Below are 20,435 nucleotides of genomic sequence, written 5' to 3'. Positions count from 1 at the left end.
AATATAGGGGGTTTGTTTTATACTTCCCTTTATACCTACCCAGTGTCTTTCCTAGGTGTTCAAAGCAGAGGAAGGCATTTATCTGTGTAATGCTAGGGACTTGGTTTCTGATTGCTGCCCATTTATGTATGACTCAAATTTGCTGCGATGTCAGTCCACTAAGGAAACCTACAGAGCACCAAGGTTTCACTTTTACGACCACACAGGACCACCGTGGTACAGTGAACAAGACAGAACGTTTTCATTATTCAGGGCAGTGCAGAATGCCTTGTTCCTGGGTCACGACCACGTTCCCTAGAAATTACTAGTAGAGAGTGAGATCGGTGACAAGCAATAGATGGCACCCCTGGACACGACAGAATATCGAGGCCACTTTGCACACAGTCTGTTATTTTATTGCACGGGTTTCACTGAAAGAACAAAATGCACCATCAATGTTTGGAGAGTCTGGGGTCTCAGATACTGATACACCATCAGTGTTTACACCCGTAAAGCCAAACTCAACAGCATGATTTATGTTAAACACACCACTTCAAGATGGCTAACAAAATGAAAATAGAGAACGGGGGAAAAGCTTTAAAAATGTGTTAAGTTGAAGCATCTGCAAGTGTAGGATTAAAAGCTACAGCATTCAACCCTGGAAATCAAAAATATTTTGTGGCATGCCAGTTAGAGTTATATTCACTTGGACTGTTATTTATCATACCATTAAAGCCTATTTGGTTCATTTCCTTCATACTGATGAATTGAGAATTTCAGGAAAACCATGGTTATAAAAATGATCCGTCTTGAAAAAGTATGTACAGATAACTGTAAAATCACAAACTAAAAAATATCCCCACCCCTTGCCCTCGACTTACAAAAGGGAAAGTTTCCCATGGAGGGAAAGTTCCACAATCCCCTCCCTCCCCACCCCCATGTCCCCAGTTCTATTTTTTTCTATCGCTTATAACTAAATGACCTTGGAGCCGAAGAGGAGGGAGCGAACAGAGAGACATCTTTATGAGGCTCCCATTGTCATCTGTAACAGTTTGAAAAGTGTCTTTTATTTCTCTCCCCGCACCCAACTCAGCAATGTTTGCAAGATATTTAAAATTTAAAGAGAGAGAAGAAAATATATACATATACATACCGGTGAACAAAGGAATGCCCAAGAAAAGAGCTAACAATGGGCAAAACCATGAGAAAAGTGTGTGGGCATTTTCTGAGCTGAAGATTTCTTTTAAGACAACAAATGGGGAGAGGAGTATTAAGACTAAAAAATGCCAGACAGGATGCTTTTCTAGAACTTTGGCTTTGGAGCCTGGCAGCGGAGTGGGCTTCCCCCGCCTGTGGCAAGCAAACCCAGGGCCACGGGCCCAGCATCTGCAGCACCTCGGTGGGCGGGCTTAGCAGCCCTCTTATACGTGGGCACTCTTGGCATGAGTGGGGGAGCTGGAGCCCGAGGAGTAGTAGAAACGGTTTTCGCCGAACGACTGGGCGTCTCCAGCACAGCAGACGATGACGCAGCCGCCCACGAGGCACAGCACGGCGCCGATCCAGCCCGCGTACAGGGAGTAGCCGAAGCTCACGATGGTGGTCTCGCGGTGGGCGCACACGGGGAACCAGATGGTCGCGACCATGGCACAGAGCGCTGGGGGGACAAGAGAGACCTGTGACCAGGCATGCCCGTCGCACACCAAGCGCAGCGGGCAGCCTCCCCTTCACTCCACAGACATGCTCTTCTAGCTTCCGACCAATTCCGAAAAGCTCGATACACACAGCTCTGCTCCCCGGCAACCCACACGTAAAGGTTTGCGTCTACGGAATAAGTCGGTACAAAGCGGTGTCAAACTGCTAGGTCCGGTGGCTCAGTCATTAAGCGTCTGCCTTCGGCTCAGGTCATGATCCCGGGGGCCTGGGATCGAGGCCCACATGGGGCTCTCTGCTCGGCGGGAAGCCTGCTTCTCCCTCTCCCACCCCCCTGCTTCTGTTCCCTCTCTTGCTGTCTCTCTCTCTGTGTCAAATAAATAAAATCTTTGAAAAAAAAAAAAAAAACTGCTAGCTCCTTATTTTTTCAACAGGTGGCAGACACCAAAGAACTCCAAAGTAAAAGTCCAGAAATGAATCACTGAAGCCAAAAAACAGGTATTTGTGTTTACATACATGTCTGCACTTTATACATCTACACTTAGAATTCTAAGATTACGCTTACCTAATTGTATTACAATTACCTCTGCCACGTCTACTTCCCATTCCAAGTTCTGAGTTCCTGGAAGGCAGGGGCCATGTCCTACTTAGGTTTGCAAAGTCAGTGTGCAACTCACCAAGAGGCACCTAGTATGTGCTCAGTGTATATCAGCTGAATGACTAGACGGCCTCATGTTTTCGGAAATGAGAAACAAAATGATGCCCATCTCATTTTTCCATTTCGTCAATTCACATCACAAAGACCCTGAAGAAGCTCTGAGAACTCTCTTGCTGTGGCGGACATTGCTAGACTTCAGTCGAGTATCAGCTAAGCGTCTGAGACTGTATTCCGCTGTTCACAATCACACTAACGAACATTGCTTGGAGTAAAAGAATTGACCCAGGCAAGGATTTTACAGTGATGATGTCTGTTGTGATGGGTCACAACAGTAGAATTTCATGGTCTTCCACCAACCAATCTAACTTTCAGACTTGGTTTAGATTTTGAAGAGTAGGACAAGAAATAGCTTCTGTAGCATTTAGCTCTTCCCCTCCTCCTAAGCAAAGTAGCAAGACCAGGACAGGCAGGAGCCTACGAAAACTTCAAAAAAATGTTTAGACCTCTACATCAGCATTGTCAAATAGGGTAGTCACAAGCAACAGGGGCTTTTAAATGTTTCTCATGAGGCTAGTGTGATCAAAACACCGTGTTTTGAATTTTAATTAATTAAAATTTAAATAAGCGTGTGGCTGGTGGCTCATGTGCTGACCAACACAAGTCCAGATAGGTAACTTCCTATCATTTGATTTCTCACAACTACAAGCAGGAAAGAAATTTTAGTTGAAGCTTTAAATTGGGATGACACATTCAAGTGGGCAGATCAAGAAAATAATAATAACGAGGTTGCCAATCATTAGCCATAAAGCCTTCAATAAATTCAAGGCAGGGCACTGCGATGTTTGCCACCTGGAGCACCCTTGTCGCTTTGTACTCAGCAAGCGTTTCTGTTTTCTACTCACACTGAGTGATTTTCTGACTTACCTCCATGCTCACAGAGAAGAAATGTAATTTTTCTTTACACATAAGCACTCAAATCTAACAGCCTCATACATTAATTCTAAACTGAAGAAAAGACTTAAGTCTCATCCAATTTGAAAGACCCCGTCAGCCACCTCCCTGCATTTATGTAGCTTATGTCAGCTCTTGCTGACAAGAGACTAAGCCCACCCCACAAGCTGGGTATAAATACACATAAATAGATGTGATTCCTATTATAAAAAAGCATAGATCCCTACTAGAAGTCAGAGGGAAGAAAGCTAATTTGGGGGTTTGGAGTTGTTCAAATAGGCTTCCTAACAGCCTGAATTCACTCCATTAATTGTGAACTATTCACATATTTCAGGAGCTTTTATAGATTATCTAAGAAACCAAAATCTATCCATATGTGAAATGGCTTCATTTTTTCTTAAAGAGTAAGAACGATCATGCCCGTTTCTGTCCCAAGATGATATCCTGTCCTTCCGTGAATACAGTGCTCTCAAGAAGACCAGTGCCAATCGAAACTTCCCCTTCCAGCCCAGGGCCTCGAACACCTGAGATACAGGGAAAAAGTCTTTTTCTCTCTTCCTCCAGCCACACATTCCAAATGCAGCCCTCAGCGAGAATGGCTTGGCTACTGTCAGAGTCATACCCTCAGCAAGACACAGAGAAAGAGAGAAGAAAAGGAGAGTCTTTTTCTGTGTCAGGACAAGACAGAAACTCTTCCGGAGTGTTTCAGCCAGAGAGAACTGCTCTACATTCTTCATATCAATACACGATCCAGCTACCCCTCCCAGACCCCCAAAGTGGGCACTCGTTCTGCTTGAGCAAAACAGCAACCTAGCAAGGGCTTCCAAATACCCAAGCTTGATTAGAAGGAAAAGGTGGGGAGGGAATAGCTGAATTCCATAGGAAAAAAAAATATTTGATTTCCCAAACAACTGATCTGGTTCAATTCGACCAATCTTTCCCATAAACAATTAGCCTGGTTTCAAGACAGCTCACAGTTCAAAGTAAGTTTTATATTTTTCAGTCACTTCCTATTTATACATACAACACACACACACACACACACACACAAGCATTCCCCACACTTCATGTAAACCTAACTCAAATGCAGATTTGGTGTAGATTTTATAAAATAAAGATATATATTTATATACATATATATAAACATATACATAATTAAATAAGAAATCGCCTAGTTCTTCCTCTTTTCCTAAGCAAAATAATAAGAGTATCTTCACATGGGGAAAGAATCAGGCTCAATATTCCAAAAATAATCGTCTTGATTTCAATATTTTTAGGGATTTTGTTGGATTTTATTCCACTGTAATTCACTAGAAAAAGGAAACATCAGGAAAATGTCCAAATGCTTAAATAATGAACCTAGAGGACTGGATAACTGGATGAGTGGATGGATGGATGAGGGACAGTCTCATTTCAAGTCTACTTTCCACTTCAAACACATCAAAACCACTTCCCAAATCATAAAACTGTAACATGACTTTAACACGCTTGAAGTTACAAGCTCATGACTGACCTCATTAAAGATTTCCTTCTTTTATAATCCATGCAAAACAAGGTGAACGTGCGCCAGCAGGGTCACGTTATTTCCTAGCAGATAAATGAACCCTGGTGGAATTCCTGTGGCGCATCAAAGATGGACCACATCAAAACCACTAAAGGATGACGGGCCGCCGCACAACGCGGACGGGAGGGAGAGGTTCGCTGGGAACCGTGACCTTCAAGAGAACTCAGAATGAAGAATGTTCTAACCATTTACTCACTTTCAGCCTGGTTTGAAGGGAAAGGGAGATATTTTCATCAATAAAGTTAAAATGCAAGTTAAATCATTACTTAACTAAAAGATGTGAAATATTAATAAAACTGGCGATAATTTTTGGCTTTCTTAATGACATAGAAGGCCTGCTAGATGTATTTCTATTTGCAGACACACACACACACACACACACACACACACACACACACACACAGAGTTTATAATGGTTCTCCCAATTATTTGGAGAAAATAAAGAAAATGCTTTTCTAAAAAAAGTCACAGTTACCCATAAGGTAAAGAAAATTGAAGAAAGAAAAAGAGAATTTTCATTGCTTTTCTTTTCATGTCATCAGAATGTTTTGTTTTTTCTTTTTAAAGATTCCATTATTTACTTGACAGAGATAGAGACAGCCAGCGAGAGAGGGAACACAAGCAGGGGGAGTGGGAGAGGAAGAAGCAGGCTCCCAGCGGAGGAGCCTTGATGTGGGGCTCGATCCCAGAACACCAGGATCACGCCCTGAGCCGAAGGCAGATGCCCAACGACGGGGCCACCCAGGCACCCCCAGAATGTATTTTTAAAGTAAGTCTCTATCGGAAGAATTTTAACACTCAGATTTTTCAGTCTATTTCTCCTCCTCTACCTTCCTAAGTGCAATAGTTAACTGCATACGGGGGGCAGGAATCTGTCATTTGGGGGGGAGCAGAAAGTGAAAAATGGGGACATACTTTGCTAAAAAAGAAAGAAAGAAAGAAAGAAAGAAAGAAAGAAAGAAAGAAAGAAAGAAGAAAGAGAAAGAAAGAAAGAAAAGAAAAAGGAAAGGAGGAGGAGGTGGAGGAGAGCAGGGAAAAAGAAGGCTGCGCTGTGTAGATAAAGATTTTCCGGACTTGGTACTCTCACAAGTAGAACTCCCTGCTCTTGATGGAGTAAAATTGTTTGCCTCTTTTGATAAGTTTCAAATAATGAAATACAATGTGTTCATTAGTTGAGAGAATACAGCCTCATTAAAAGTTAACAATGCTCCCGGTGTAGCCAAACACAGAAAATAGCTGGAGAGGCAATCTTAGGGCAATGAAAGTACATGCCGCTTTTAATTTCTTTAGGGTGTAGATGACACATGGTAACATAGTTAAACAAATGTGACGAACTTAAATAAAATTAGTACCTGTGTGTTTGACTTTGAAGGTAACAATTGAGAAAGAGCAGGAAAGACAGACAAAGAGGCCCAAGAAGGCAGAAGAGCACCAGACTCTGACATTTCTTCCTTCCTCCAACGAACACCTCTGTTTTCAGGCTTTGTCGCTTTCAGAACTAAGAACGGACAGTACTTTTAAGAGCACCATTTCTAGCACAAAACAATATTTCCATTAAAATCACATAAATTACTCTGAATGATATAAGTAATACTGGAAAAAATCTTCCTTGCTATTTATCTGAGATTTGCTTCAAAAAAATTCTGGGGACTGGAAGAAAAGAAGTACATAGATGAAATAGATGGACCATGAGTTCATCATTATTGAGCACGAGTTTGGGTTAGGCTATTTTTTCTACTTCTGTGTATATATGAAATTTCCCACAATAAAAACTATTTTTTAAATCCCCCTCCATTTGAACATTTTACAATGCACTGAATGCTGCCTTCTACGAGTGGTGCTATCATAACATACGATCTATATAGCAACTAACTCTAGCTTTGTACCAATGAACTCAAGGCAACAAGGAAGGAGATTTCTAATGAGCTACTGAGTCATATGGATTTGTTGTTTCCTTATAATTTGAATCTAAAAAAATTTTAGTTTTTCTTTTTTTAAATTCATGATTCTCTAAATTTTGACTTAAAACATAGCTGCCAAAGGACATACTCCTCTTACACAAGGACTTTTATGAAAATCTAATATTTAAAACAATCATCAAGTCAATGGAATATCTGACTACATTATTTTCCTGGCCCGTTTTCAACATTTTTTCCTTTTATTTCTATTTCACACAACATTATCTTTTTTTTTCCATAACCTTTTTCAAAAGCCAGTCTCATGGTTATTTATTTTTTTTTTTTAATCACAGAACTTAGAGATAGGAGAGACCTCATAAAGCAGTTAATTCCTCCAAGTTTACTGATAAGGTCATTTTAAGTCACACCATACTAAAGATGCCACAACCTTTCCACTACCCATATGAAATTTGATTTACATTATGGGCTTGTTTGTATCAAGCTAATGAGTTTAGAGGAAGACTTTTTCCATCTCTTCTCTTGAGACCCCAGGATTAAGGACATCACTGTTTACTCCACACCCAAGGGTGACCTTCCCTAGGACATCGGATTCTGCGTGCATGACAAGCACACAGCTGCACACACCCTTTATTGTACTGCAATTCCATTATTAACCTCTAACTTCCAAGTTAAAGCAACATTTTCCCAATACAAATACGATTCCTGGGGCCATATTTTTAAGAAGGAGGAGAAAAAAATGAGGGGATCCCACTTTGGAAGGAATATACACTTCCTCTCCTTCCATTCCCTACTCTGTCTCCCCAAGAAACACCCAAATCAAGTACTTTCTAAGTCACAGTGAGGTGAGAATGAGACCTGATCAGAGCTAAGTCTGACCATTTTTAGTTGGGTAGTTTAATGTGGCTTCTTATAATGGGACAGGCAACAAACTCCAACTATTCATGAGCTACACTCTGGTTTTTACAAAGTAAACAATGGAAAAGTCTCCATTAGACCAGGATGCGACCTGGCGTTTCTAGGAACAGCTCACTCTCTCTCTTGACCAGTGCCTGGTGCGGAGATTACCCGCAGGAATGAGACAGGATCCAAAGAATACCCAGCCGCCCTCTAGGTTGGCTCTTTCCTCTAACCAACAACAGCAATGATAATAGCAAGCATTTGTTGAGCACTTACTATGTGCCAGACCCCAGGCTAAATAACTCGCATACCTCCTTTCACTATTCTTACCAACCTCAGACATAAGCCTTATCGCCTCATCTCATATAAAGGCTCAGAGACATTAAGTAACTGCCCCAGGTCACACAGCTGGAAAGCGGTAGATCCGAGCTTCGGTACCATTGGTCTAACTCCCAACGGTAAAACAAAGCAGCTCGGGGCATGGGCACCCCCTGCCTGGGTAGGGGCTCTTGACAAGCCACAGATGCGATTCACCTGGCTCCATCCTCGATCTGAAGAGTCGGCTACATCGGGCTTCCATTCCTTCCCCCAAAGCAGGACCGAATCCTCACACCGTTAAACTTCAGACTACTGAGAAGACAAAGCTGTCGTACAACAGACACGATTTTTGGAACAATAAAAATGTTCAGGGTCAGGTAGAACTGACTTGACTTAACAGTGTTTACAGTTTGCATGTCCAGAGTAGCTGTAGTATTGTTTCCAGTTCCCAGGCCCCAAACCCCAGTGCTGCCCGGTGCCCTTCGGTCAGCGACCACACATCACCGGTGACCCCTCGGATCCGGCAGGAGCCCAGCACTGGCTTCTCCAGGGAGAGCGTCAGACGCCACCCCGAGCAACACAAAGGGAGCCTTCACCCGCTCTAGCTCCTCCCACCCACCGCCAACAGGGGAGCCGAGGCACTGGGCTCCGGAGAAGACCCAGAGGGGACCGGCAGGTGCCACAACTGAGACAATGAGCGTCGCACTTCCAGAGCCAGCTCGTCCCAGTCAAAACAACACCCAGCCTGAAGGCAAGCAGCGACCCGCTGAGAAATAAATCCGACAGGAGCGTCAAAGAGGCTGCGGGGACACTGGAAATTCAAAGCTCCAAGAGGGCGAGGGGCGGCGTCCTCACTGCAACCTAACAGCTTCAGCGGCTCTGACGGAGGCCGATCCCTCAAGCCCTCCGTGTTCTCACTCCAGGCAGTAACCGCGGATGAGGAACTCACACGACCACCGGCCCCACTCACGGTCCTCTCTGCGATTCTGTCCAGATACCCACCAACCCGCTCGAAAAAGATCCAGAAAAGCTTTAATTCAGCTAGGAAGTTTCAACCAACTGGCTGCTGTTGTTCTTTTAGTAACCCTTTTACTCACCTGGATGATTCAGGTGTTTTTAGGGCCTTTTAAATACGAATTTGTCTGTATACACTTGCTTTTATATCTTTATTTTCCACAGGGTTTGGTTTTTTTTTTAATGTATTCTCTTAGTGGCTATTCCAGGAGTCTCATATGAAAGGCCAGAATTTCTAAAACTGAACACCTAACACAACAGATTGACCCGTTGGGTCTGGCATCCTCGGGGACAGACCTTCTGGGGCTTCTGTAAGAATGTGAGGCAGGTGACAATGGCAACTGCCTGGGATGGGAAGGGTTTCCACCTGGATTCCGCACACCCATTTACCTGTAGAGCTTTGGTCTAACTGTTGGAAAGGGAATGTGAACGTAAAGCTCTGACCTCCTGTACCAGACGGCCCTGTGAGGAACATGACTCTCCTGACACCGATTCTGTGTTCTAGGTGGTACTCCCACACAGATTCTCTGGCCTGGAACCAAAATGTCCACGCCCAGATTCTTCTCCGGAAAGGACAGCGGCCCTCTGGTCTTTCCGCTCCCGTTACCCAACCCCCCACACCCACACAAGCCCCTCCTCCGAATTCTCCGTGGCTCCCCAAGTCCCTGAAAACCTCCATCCCTTTGCAGTCTTGTGAAATAGCACCCCTACCTCTCATGTCCCCTTACCTCACTGATGTCACTGCATTGACTCACACAGAACCCTGACCCTCCCCTTCCCCTTCAACATAGAGTCTGACACCAGTTTGGAGATGGAAATTCCTTGTCTCAGGAGAACCTGACTCTCTGTCTAACCCACAGGCAGACCAGCCGCTGCTCAGCAGTGTATCCGTGCACTTCGCGACAAGAGCTGTTGTTCTCAAAATTCGTGTCTTCTATTAGGATTTAGAACGTGCTGATGGAATTAGCATTCAAGAAACAAAGTAGAGAGAAATGAAATCACTGAAGAGAGCAGAGCTAGAAGGATCCTCCCTAGGTTGTGAAATCAAACCCTCCGTATGCAGGTGAAACCAGGAAAACTGAACGAGCTCGGGCCATTTCCTTGGCCTAAGCTGTCCCCACAATCCAGGATCTGACTGGATCCTTCTCTTCAACTCTCAACACTCATCACTGGGGTCCTCAGCTCTGGGAAACGCCTCCGGTCTGGCTTAGCTTCCTTCCTATGGATGCACGCCCCGTGCGCCTTTTTTAGACGAGCCCATGCCACACTGCATCGGGATGTCCAAGTACACTCAGAGCAGAGACTGCCTTTCTCCCCCAGGGTCCCCAGTGCCGACCGCGGTGCCTGGCTCTCGGCAGATGCTCCATGAATGCTTACTGAACAAAAAATTAAGGTACACCTGGCAGGCTCAGGCGGGAGAGCATGCGACTCTTGATCTTGGGGTTGTGAGTTTGAACCCCACATTGGGTGTAGAGATAACTTAAAAATAAAATCTTCAAATACTATACTATACAATACGATACAACAATATACAATAATTGAATCATCACTGGTGATCTACCACCCTCAACATCTTACTTTTCTCTTGCACTCCTCTTTCTCTACTCTTTCTTCATACATTAAATGAAGTTCTCAATTGTAGCTACACATAAGAATCACCTGGAAGCTTTTAAAAAATATCTTTGCTTAGCCTGACGCCCAGTAATTCCAAATGCTGGGATCTGGGCAGATGTATTCCCAAGAAAGGGACTCCACTGTGAAACCCGAGTGGAGAGCCACTGTGGTACTCTCTCCTGTCCCCTGGTCTCTCTCTTAAGTATACCAAAAAATCCTTTTTTCCTTTTGCTTTTTAACTTTTGTTCATGTCCAGTGACGCCCACACGCATTACTTATCCCTCTCCATCAACTACCCGTGAAACATAAAGAGGTACACTATGGGGGTTTTCCCCAGGTGGATACACCTGGCTGCCTTTCCCATGCCTCTTGAACTCCATGAAGCAGCAGCAAGATCTGAGATTCATCAGGTTCACTCGAAATTGGGGTGCTATATAGAAAGCTGTCTTACCCAGCAGAATGAGCAGAACGCCAGCCAGCTGGGCCCGCCTGTACTTGGCCACACCAGGCTCATGGCCCATTCGAATGCAGGGGAGAACCGTCAGCAGCAGGAGAATGGCGGGCAGCCCCAGGACCGAGGCTGCGATCATCAGGGCTCGGCAGGCCTGGACATAGCCTGGACACAAGAGAACAGATGGGGGTGTTAGTTAGACCAAGGGTCCCCTTGGAGCCTGAACCCTGGCTCAAGGGAATTCAGCACCATCTGCCTTCCTCTGGCCCCATTCCAGGACTTAGCACGTGCTAAATGCTGTCAAAGATCACCTCACATGTTCAGCTTTTAAAGTGACTCCATGACAAACAAGGGAGGTTGGAGGCTGGAGAGACTGAGTGGAGATCTCTGGTTGGGACCACCTATCTAAGCTTGCAGGATGAAGGGGCCAAGAGTCCAATTACACCATGACATCACCTTATGACAGAGTCAGATTAAAACTCAAACCCTCCCAGATGCCTTCTGGCGGGGTCTGTGCTGACTGCAGCCTGCTGCTGATACGCTCTGCCTGGGTGACCGAGGGCAAGTCACTGAACTATGTCTTGACACTGTCCTCACTGATAATGCAAACATGGTCATAGTACCTACTTCTCTCTAAAAGAATTCAACTAAGATTAAATTAGTTAGCTCAGGCAGTGCTTAGAACAGTGCCTGGCACATGCTATTATTCCAAAAAGATGAGCTATTATTAGTGGTGCTATTACTCTGTGTGAGTGAAGTCATTTTATCTCCTGGTGTACGAGGTGATTTTGTCCCTAACCATGTGCTTTTAATTCCCACTGTGTATGGTGCATTTTCCTAATTGGACTAAACTAAGACTCAGGCTTCCTCTCCTGACATTTCCCTGGAGGCTGCTGCGCTCATGAATCCTGACCCCTACTGATAGTCGGGAGCGTCTCCTGCCTCACACCGTCTCCTGGCATGTTTCCACAACAGTCTCCTATGGCTTTAAAGGATCTCTCCAGGGACTCCTGGGTGGGACAGTCAGTTAAGCATCTGCCTTTGTCTCAGGACATGATCCCAGAGTCTGGGATTGAGTCCACATCAGGTTCCTAGGTCAGCGGGGAGCCTGCTTCTCCCTCTGCCTGCCGCTCCCCCTGCTTGTGCTCTCTCTCTCTCTACCTGACAAATAAATAAAATCTTTACAAAAAAGGAAGGAAGGAAGGAAGGAAGGAAGGAAGGAAGGAAGGAAGGAAGGAAGGGAGGGAGGGAGGAAGGGAGGAAGGGAGGAAGGGAGGACGGGAGGACGGGAGGGAAGGAAGCAGGCATCTCTCTAGCCCCAAGGATCCCTAGAGTGCAGACACCTGCCTCGGTCTTCAGGGAGTTAACACAGTCCCATAGCAGATGATATAAACATACAATTATGAATGAAGAAATAAGAAGTAGAATAATAAGAGTGCAGCAAAACCAAATTAACTTTATGCTGTCAAATAAAAGACCAGGTAACAATTTCATCAAGAAAAAGATTACAATATGTGCAATATTTATGTAAAATAAATCTGACAAGATCCTGGCAGAATATGCAGACTTAAATGTGTTGTTTCTCATTAAAACACTCTCCCTCCTCCAAAAATAAAGGAGGCGTTGTATTTATTACTCTCCCTTTCCCGCTTGGAGGAAATCAGAGCTAGTGGCCTGGGGGAGGCAGAGTTAAAGACAAAGCCAAAAATGAGCCCCAGTTTCTGCCTCACACACCAAGACTCTCATACCAAGCCTGGCCAGCCTGCCCTGTGCACCAAGACCCAACCGCAACACTATCTCTTAGCAAGATCTAGTCGGTGAGTTAGACTCCTCGAGGGTACTCTTCCAGCCATTGACCATCTCAGCTTCTTCAAAATGAAAGGGAAACAATCAATCAACTGTCTGTTGACTTGAAGACCCCCCCAGAGAAGAGCCTCAGGGTTCTGCGGCAGGACCTCTGACCCAAGTCCTGTGCCCCTGCAGCTTGTAGGGGAGTCAAGGTGCACACAGCAGAGACAGTCAACTAGCAACTGAGGTTCTGAAATTCATGGTGCAGGCTGCCCACAGGCTCAAGGCCAAGACCCGGTCTGAAAAATCAAAAGATGGAGACTGAGATCTGTTCCTGTGCCCACCCAAGTGCGAGGGAGGGGGACAGCAGGAAGGATTAGGCCTTCCCTAAAATGTTCTCCCTGTGTAGGATGGTCTGTTCTCTGAAAACAAACCGCTTGGCTCTGAATGCTCAGGAAACTTAACTTCAGGGGAAGGAAAGAAAGAGTGATTTTATGCTTCAGTCAGATTCCTACAAATCCCATGCCCAGCTCTTTTTTTTTTTTTTTAAAGACTTTATTCATTTATTTGACAGAGAGAGAGACAGCCAGCGAGAGAGGGAACACAAGCAAGGGGAGTGGGAGAGGAAGAAGCAGGCTCCCAGTGGAGGAGCCCAATGTGGGGCTCGATCCCAGGGATCATGTCCTGAGCCGAAGGGATCATGTCCTGAGCCGAAGGCAGATGCTTAACGACTGAGCCACCCAGGCGCCCCATGCCCAGCTTTTAATAAAAAATCACAGCAGCAATTTATGAAGCCTCTACTACAGCGAAGAAGGTTTACATTTCTCATCTCATTTAATCCCCCAAACCAACTCGGAAAGAAAGGTGGTTGATTTGATTTTAATTTTTAAAGGAAGACAACTGGGGTTCACAGAGGTGAGTAAATTGTCCTAAATCACCCAGATGCTGAGCCCTGGATCCCAGAGTCTGATCCAGGTCTACCAAGGCTGCCATTAGGTGAAAGTGAGTGCAGATCTGGGTTCCCAGGACCTCTGCCAGTCTGAAACTGCAAAATGGAATAGAAGGGGGTGCCTGTCTGGCTCAGTCAATAGAGTGAGTGACAGCTGATCTCGGGGTCGTGAGCCCCACATTGGGTGTAGAGATTAATTAAATAAAAAACTTTTTTTTAATTTTTAAAAAATGGAGAAGAGGCTAGTGCTTGGCAGGACTAACATGACAGCCGTGTTCCAGGGGCAATGCCTGGTGCAGACGACGAAAAGAGAGTAGGCCGCCATCTCTCTCTTTCAGGAATTCAAAATGTGGTAGAAAAATTTGACTCACAATGAACAAAAAAAGTCGAAATGTGCCCTGATGGTGGTAAGAGTCAAATACCAGGGCAGCAGGGAGGAAGGGGGTATTGATTGCAACTACAAGGACTGGGAAATAGGAGGCACTTGTGGGGAGGCCTAAAGGGGGGGAGCAGAGTCTCCAGGGAGCTAAAGGCACCCCCAGGAGATGGCACAAAGCCAAAGGCCCCCAGACTGGCCTTGCCGCCCAGTTACTTCCCTGATGAAGGAAACCAGGGCAGGCCTTTAAATGCGTACCATCAGGGCACTTGGGTGGCTCAGCTGGTTAAGCATCTGTCTTCAGCTGGGGTCACGATCTCAGGGTCCTGGGATCCAGCCCCTGGACATGCCCTCTGCTCAGTGGGGAGTCTGCTTCTCCCCCTTCCCTCCTTGCCCCTCTATCCTTCCCCTCCCTCCCCCGCTGTACTCTCTCCCTCTCCCTCTCTTTCAAAATAAATAAACAAAATCCTTAAAAATAGATAAATAAATAAACAAACAAATAAAAGGCACCGTCCTCAAAGGCTAGCGGGACAGAAGGCAATCCTGTGTAGGCTAAACCACTGACGGGACAGAGATAAAGAGCAAAAACCCGAGGGGAGCCTGCGACCTAGCCAATCACCCAACTGGCTCGAGGTTTTCGTCTGAATTGAAACTGTTGCCCTGATTTTTTCAATGGGGAAGCAAGTGAGGATGGAGGGGCCCCCCCCCCCCGCCTGGCGTCGGGGGAGGTGGAGGCTAGACAATTCTCTCTCCCCTCCCAGAAACACAGCTGGAGGGGAGCGAGCGACCCGCAGGGTGAGCGCGCCCTCCGGGGGGCGACAATGCTTTCCTATCCGACCCAGAGGTGAAGAGGCAGGGAGGGGGCGGACCGACGCCCCCACTGCGGGGGCAAGGGGTGGGGGAAGACAGGCCCGGGAGCCTAGTGGAACCGACCTGGCGGAGCTGGGAGGGCCCTGACTTGGCCAGGACTCCTCGCCAGTCCCACGAAGACCGGAGAAACTCAGGCGGCGACTGTTCGGATGGCTGGAACGCTAGCGTTTCTCTCCTCCTCGCTCTGCGGGTGGAATCTAACGCAAAAACGCGGCGCCTGCGCCTGCGGGAGGAGGCCGGGGTGGGAGGGGGGAATGGGGGGTGCGGGAGAAGTACAGTACTTCTGACCAGCGACGGTGGGAGCATGGGGCAGTCATTAACATGGACAGAGTTCCAAGTATGTGGCCACGTCTCAGTTCATTAACTTCTCAGGGTGGCTCGGCCACTGGTCACTACTATCATCCCAAATTCCAGACAAGAAAACTGAGGCTGCGAGAGGTTAAGTTCAGGACTGCCTAATCCCTTTACAACAAGGTGGGACCGAAGGTGTCGAAGATGTGCCTAAGGTCTTCAAAGTTTCTGCGACCCCTATCTAATGCGCCCATCCCCAGTGTGCCCCGAGGATCAGAGTTAGGAGCAGCCACTCAGAGGTGGCGTCCTTACCCGGCAAGATGAGGATGTCCACCAGGGGCTTGCAGTGGTACAGCCCCGTGGCCATGACGCAGTCAGCCCACAGCCCCTTGGAGCCCAGTTCGTCCAGCTTGCGGCAGGTGGGGATGGTGTAGCCGCAGGTCACCACCCAGTCATTAGTGGACGTGGTGACGATGATGCCGATCCAACCCACGAAGCTCGTGACGAAGCCCACTACCTGCAGGCACGTGGCCACCATTGTGGCCGCCACCCCGGCGTCCCCGGGCCTCGCCCCGCACTAGCTGTGCCCGCGCCCGGGACTGGACGGCGCCTGCCCCGGTCCTCTTCTCTCCCGCGCTCGCGAGCCGCGGACCGGCTACGGCCGGATGTGGCACGCTGGAGGCGGCGGCAGGCCAGGGAAAGGCTGCGAGCCCAGCTCCGACGGCACGACAAGCGCACGGCGGGGACAGCAGCGCGGCTGGGCAGTGCGCCCCTGCCCCCCCCCTCTTTAAACCCCGTGGACCCGGCGGGCGAGCGCCAATCGGCGACGGCCCGGGCGAGCCGGCCAATCGCGGGGCGGGGCCCGGAGTGGGGGGTGGGGGAGCAGGGTTAGGGAGGGGGCGATGCGACCTCGGCGCTCAGCCTCGCATCCCGCGGTCCAGGTTGGAAAGTAAAATAAGTTGTTCCAGGTCCAAGAAATGGAGAGTGTCAGGCGCGAGTTCTGTTTTGCTGCAAATTATTTCTCATCTTGCTGCCCGTCTCACATCTCTGTCTCTGGGTCTCTTCGCTCCAACCCTCCTCCTTCTCCCCATTCGTTCTTTCTTCCCAGCTGAGAGCAGGGACCGTCGTCCTCCCAAGGGTGCCCGGTACAGTTCCTCTACAGCCCAGGATAGTAACAACGGATGAGCTGAGAATTGCCCCGAGGAACAGAGATGAAGCATCCAGCTTTCCAGTTACTAGTGGAAAGAAAATGATCCTTTCCTGTGGGTGACAATCGTCAGAGGTGGCCATGGCCACAGTAACAGTTTCAATAACAATAGCAACTCACATTTATCCAGCTGTACTGTCCTGGACTGTGTACATGCATTTGTATTGATGTATCACCTCGTTCTCTTAACAGCCCTCTGTGTTAGGAACAATTGTTCACACATAATACGCATGAGAACGAAGAAACAGCATGAGCGGTTAAATTGCCCAACGTCACTCAGCTAGGAAGGGGGAGAGTCCCTGGGCCCATCTCACCACCTTCCCTCCTTAACCATAACCTCTCCTGATTATCCCTTTCTGAAAACCCCAAAAGGCTCAAATTCCCCGTTTTGACACATTGAAAGCTAGACTGACAGCTCTGGCTGGTAGTAAGTAACATCTGCACGCCCCGGAGCACCCTGCCTAGCCTGGAGTGAGCACTTCGAGTGTACCTAGCATCACCATCATCATTAAACCTCCTTCTCGCTGCGCATTCAAATAAGGCGCGTTATATGCACTTCTTTTATCGTACAGTAAAGTCCTCCTTGGGCCATGTTTACATTAAAGAGTTTCAATCCCCTTTGATACTTTTGGCTTATCTTATTCCATCCCTCTATCAACAATCATGAAATTTAAAGGTGAGGAGGGTTTCAGCAAACACAAAACTCCCTATTCGATATTTCAAATCTACGATATGGATCGTAAATCACACCTACTAAGCTTTCGCATATTTACACTGGGTGTCAGGGCAAATCACCAAAGAAATCAAGTGCGCAAACAGAAAAGTCTCAACGGATAGATGACAGAGTGTCAAGCAGGAGAGCCCCCAACAATCACCCCAGAGAGAGCGGAGGCTGAGCTGCCCCGCTTCAGATCCTGGCTCTCCCACTGACTAGCTGGGACAACCAAGTTGCTTCATCTCTCTGGGCCTCCGTGTTCTTATTTGTAAAATGGGGATGAAAATAGTACCTACCCCATGGGTTTCTTGATTATTATATGAGTTACACATATAGAACTTAAAACAATGTCTGGTGCAAAGTACGTGCTCAGTAAACCTGAATAATGATTCCGAGCTCTTGCTTCTGCACTCTCTGTTCTCCCTGCATTCAGACAAGTTTGATTTGTAGAAACACCTGTATTGGAATATCTGATTTTTGAGGGGGCCATTGTGTTTGGGGGCATTTCATCACCTGGATGTTTTCAGATATTTCCTCGTAACATTTTTTAAAAAGAGAGAAAGAGAGCTTTTGTATTAAGTACAATATAAACTATAAAACCCATGCAACATCAATTCATTGAGAAAACAGCTGTGAAATCTGCACCCTTGTGAGTCCATTAGCATTTGGCATTCTAACAATAGTCAACCAATCAGAATTCAACAATGCTCAGGTCACCCACAGGTCACACACGCAGAGGTATTTGTAAAGCCAGATTTCAGAACTCAGACCCTAAATGGCAGAAAGAGTTGTCAGGTTGTTAAGATCTTGGAATGGAACCTTCTGAGTTTATATTCCAACTTTATCCCTTGGGCTGTCCCTTAACCTACGTAACTCCCGGGTTCTTCATCTATAAAGTGAGAATTGCAGGTGCCCCACAGGTTTGTTGTGAGGGTCAAGGGAGATGACTTACACAAATCTGTTCATGTATAAACATATATATATTAATATACATATATTGTAAATGGGCATTCATAAATGTTAACTACTGTTAATATATTCATAGGCAAAACAGATCCATTGAAAATATGAATTGCTTTTGATAAAGATTAAAGCTAAAATAATTAGGCTATAATTATCATTATCTATTAACAGAAGAGAAAGCCTAAGATGAATGTCTAAACAATCACAACACAGATGTACAAAAGGCCACCTGAGGAAGACCAGCAAAGCATAACCTGTATAAATAAATTAGCCCCAAAGAGCGAGCACATCCCTCGGAAAGGAAGTGGGGCAGCATGGAAACACAGGAGATGGCATCGTGGCCCACAGACTCCAAGGCTCTCTGTATAGTGCGGAAGTCCCCGAAGCTATTTTAGCTGAGGGACTTTTCCTAAAATCATCCACAATCCTTGGCTGTCGTGACTCTAGTCCCCAAGACCTCCTTGTGATTAGAGAACGACTTCCCACATAGCGTAACTTAATAAACTGACATTCCTTGTCTACCACGGGTCCAAGTACCCTTTTAGTTGAGAAAGTCAGTTTCTCAGAGTCCAGTCACGCCAGATCATTGTCAACAGTGGCTCCCCAGTACTCCCAGACAAGGTCTATCCAGTTAATTTTCTCTCGGAAAACTTTGCCTTGCCATCTCTTCACATTTCTACAGTATATAACAGAACTGGTAAGAAAAAGCTGAAATCTGATTCCAGGTCTTCTGACCCTAAGTCCAATATTCTTTCCATTATGAAAGGATAAGAAGGGTCCCTCCTTCCTTAATTTTATTCAAAAATATGTAAATGAGAGCGTGAGAATGACAGTCACTGACCTAAACCCCACATGTGCACTGAACAAAGAAGACGGCCTGGTTAACAGTTCTTCTACTATTTCTACCTAAACATAGTCAGTCACAGCCTGTGATTCAGCTAGAGCGCTAATGCTCATGGCTTTGGCAGGTGGGTTTGCTGACAAGCGGCAAAAGCCCACGGAGAAAGCAAAACTTGGCCCGAAGGAGTGGGCTTGCAGCGACTACTAGTGGTCATCTTTTATCATTGTATGGTTGGTTAAAACATTTTCTGTGTAAAGGGGCCTATGACTTGCAAAGAAACATGATGAACGGCTACTTTTCACATTCCAATCTGTGATCGTTAGCCCCAAATGAAGTGTACATTTCTCTGTAAAAAGCTTTCCTCGTAGGGACGCCTGGCTGGCTCAGTTGGTAGAGATGCAACTCTTTTTTTTTTTTTTTTAAGATTTTATTTATTCAACAGAGATAGAGACAGCCAGCGAGAGAGGGAACACAAGCAGGGGAAGTGGGAGAGGAAGAAGAAGGCTCATAGCGGAGGAGCCGGATGTGGGGCTCGATCACGCCCTGAGCTGAAGGCAGACGCTTAACCGCTGTGCCACCCAGGCGCCCCAAGATGCAACTCTTGATCTCAAGGTGGAAAGTTCAAGCCCCATGTTGGATGTAGAAATTACTTAAAAATAAAATCTTAAAAAAAAAAAAGTCTTCCTTGCATATTAAGAAACACGCATTTCTTTAGAAAACCAAACATGAAAACATAGGACATATACAATATCACTTAGGTGAGATTATTCATTTAAAAATTAAAATATTTCAGTAAGAACCCCTTTTAAAGGATAAATTCCTCTAGTGATAATACAAAATTTCAAATACACACACATTTTTAGAAATATTGTAGTACAAACTCATAGTGTAAACAAATGTCTCCAAACATAGACTTTAAATGACATGCCCTGTGAGTTTGGGGGTTTTGTCTATTTTGTTGATCACTGAAATCTGCGTGTGCCCCAGTGTCTGGCAGACATAAAGGCACTCTGTACATATCTGTTGGATGGAGCTGACTCGAAATTTTCCCCCAAAAAAGAGAGACAGCATTTGCAAGCCTCCAAGTTTCACTAGGATGCTGTCTTAGCCTGTCCAGGATGTTGTAACAGAACACCATAGACTGGGGGCTTATAGCCAACGGAGACGTTCCTCGCAGTTCTGGAGGCTAGAAGTACAAGGTCAAGGCACCAACCATCCGATTCTGTGTCTGGTGAGAATCCTCCTGTTGGTCTTTTGGCTGTGTCCTTACATGGGTGGAAGGGTCAAGGGAGTTCTCTGAAGTCATTTTTATAAGGGCACTAATCCCATTTATGATGTCTACACTCTCATGACCTAATCACCCCCGAAAGATTAGGTTTAACTGGTGATTGCGGGAAACATAAATATTTAGCCCATAGTA

The 20,435-nt window shown here is 46.2% G+C and overlaps 1 protein-coding gene across 1 annotated transcript; it reads right to left on the bottom strand.

Annotated features, from left to right (window-relative positions):
• Positions 1–373: 373 nt before the first annotated feature.
• Positions 374–16,060, bottom strand: CLDN11 (claudin 11). The gene is made up of 3 exons (XM_045788632.2): positions 15,602–16,060; positions 11,016–11,180; positions 374–1,633 (listed from the first exon to the last, which is right to left on the bottom strand). Exons 1-3 carry the CDS (start codon positions 15,825–15,827, stop codon positions 1,401–1,403), a joined length of 624 nt encoding a protein of 207 aa, XP_045644588.1. The 5' UTR covers positions 15,828–16,060; the 3' UTR covers positions 374–1,400.
• Between the last annotated feature and the right edge of the window lie 4,375 nt (positions 16,061–20,435).

This window comes from Ursus americanus, chromosome 4 (assembly GCF_024610735.1).
Source record: "Ursus americanus isolate L20-20 chromosome 4, mUrsAme1.1.p, whole genome shotgun sequence".
In the NCBI taxonomy this organism is placed as follows: Eukaryota; Metazoa; Chordata; class Mammalia; order Carnivora; family Ursidae; genus Ursus; species Ursus americanus.
The sequence above is the reverse complement of the archived record's forward strand: the minus strand, read 5'-3'. Positions and strand labels throughout refer to the sequence as shown.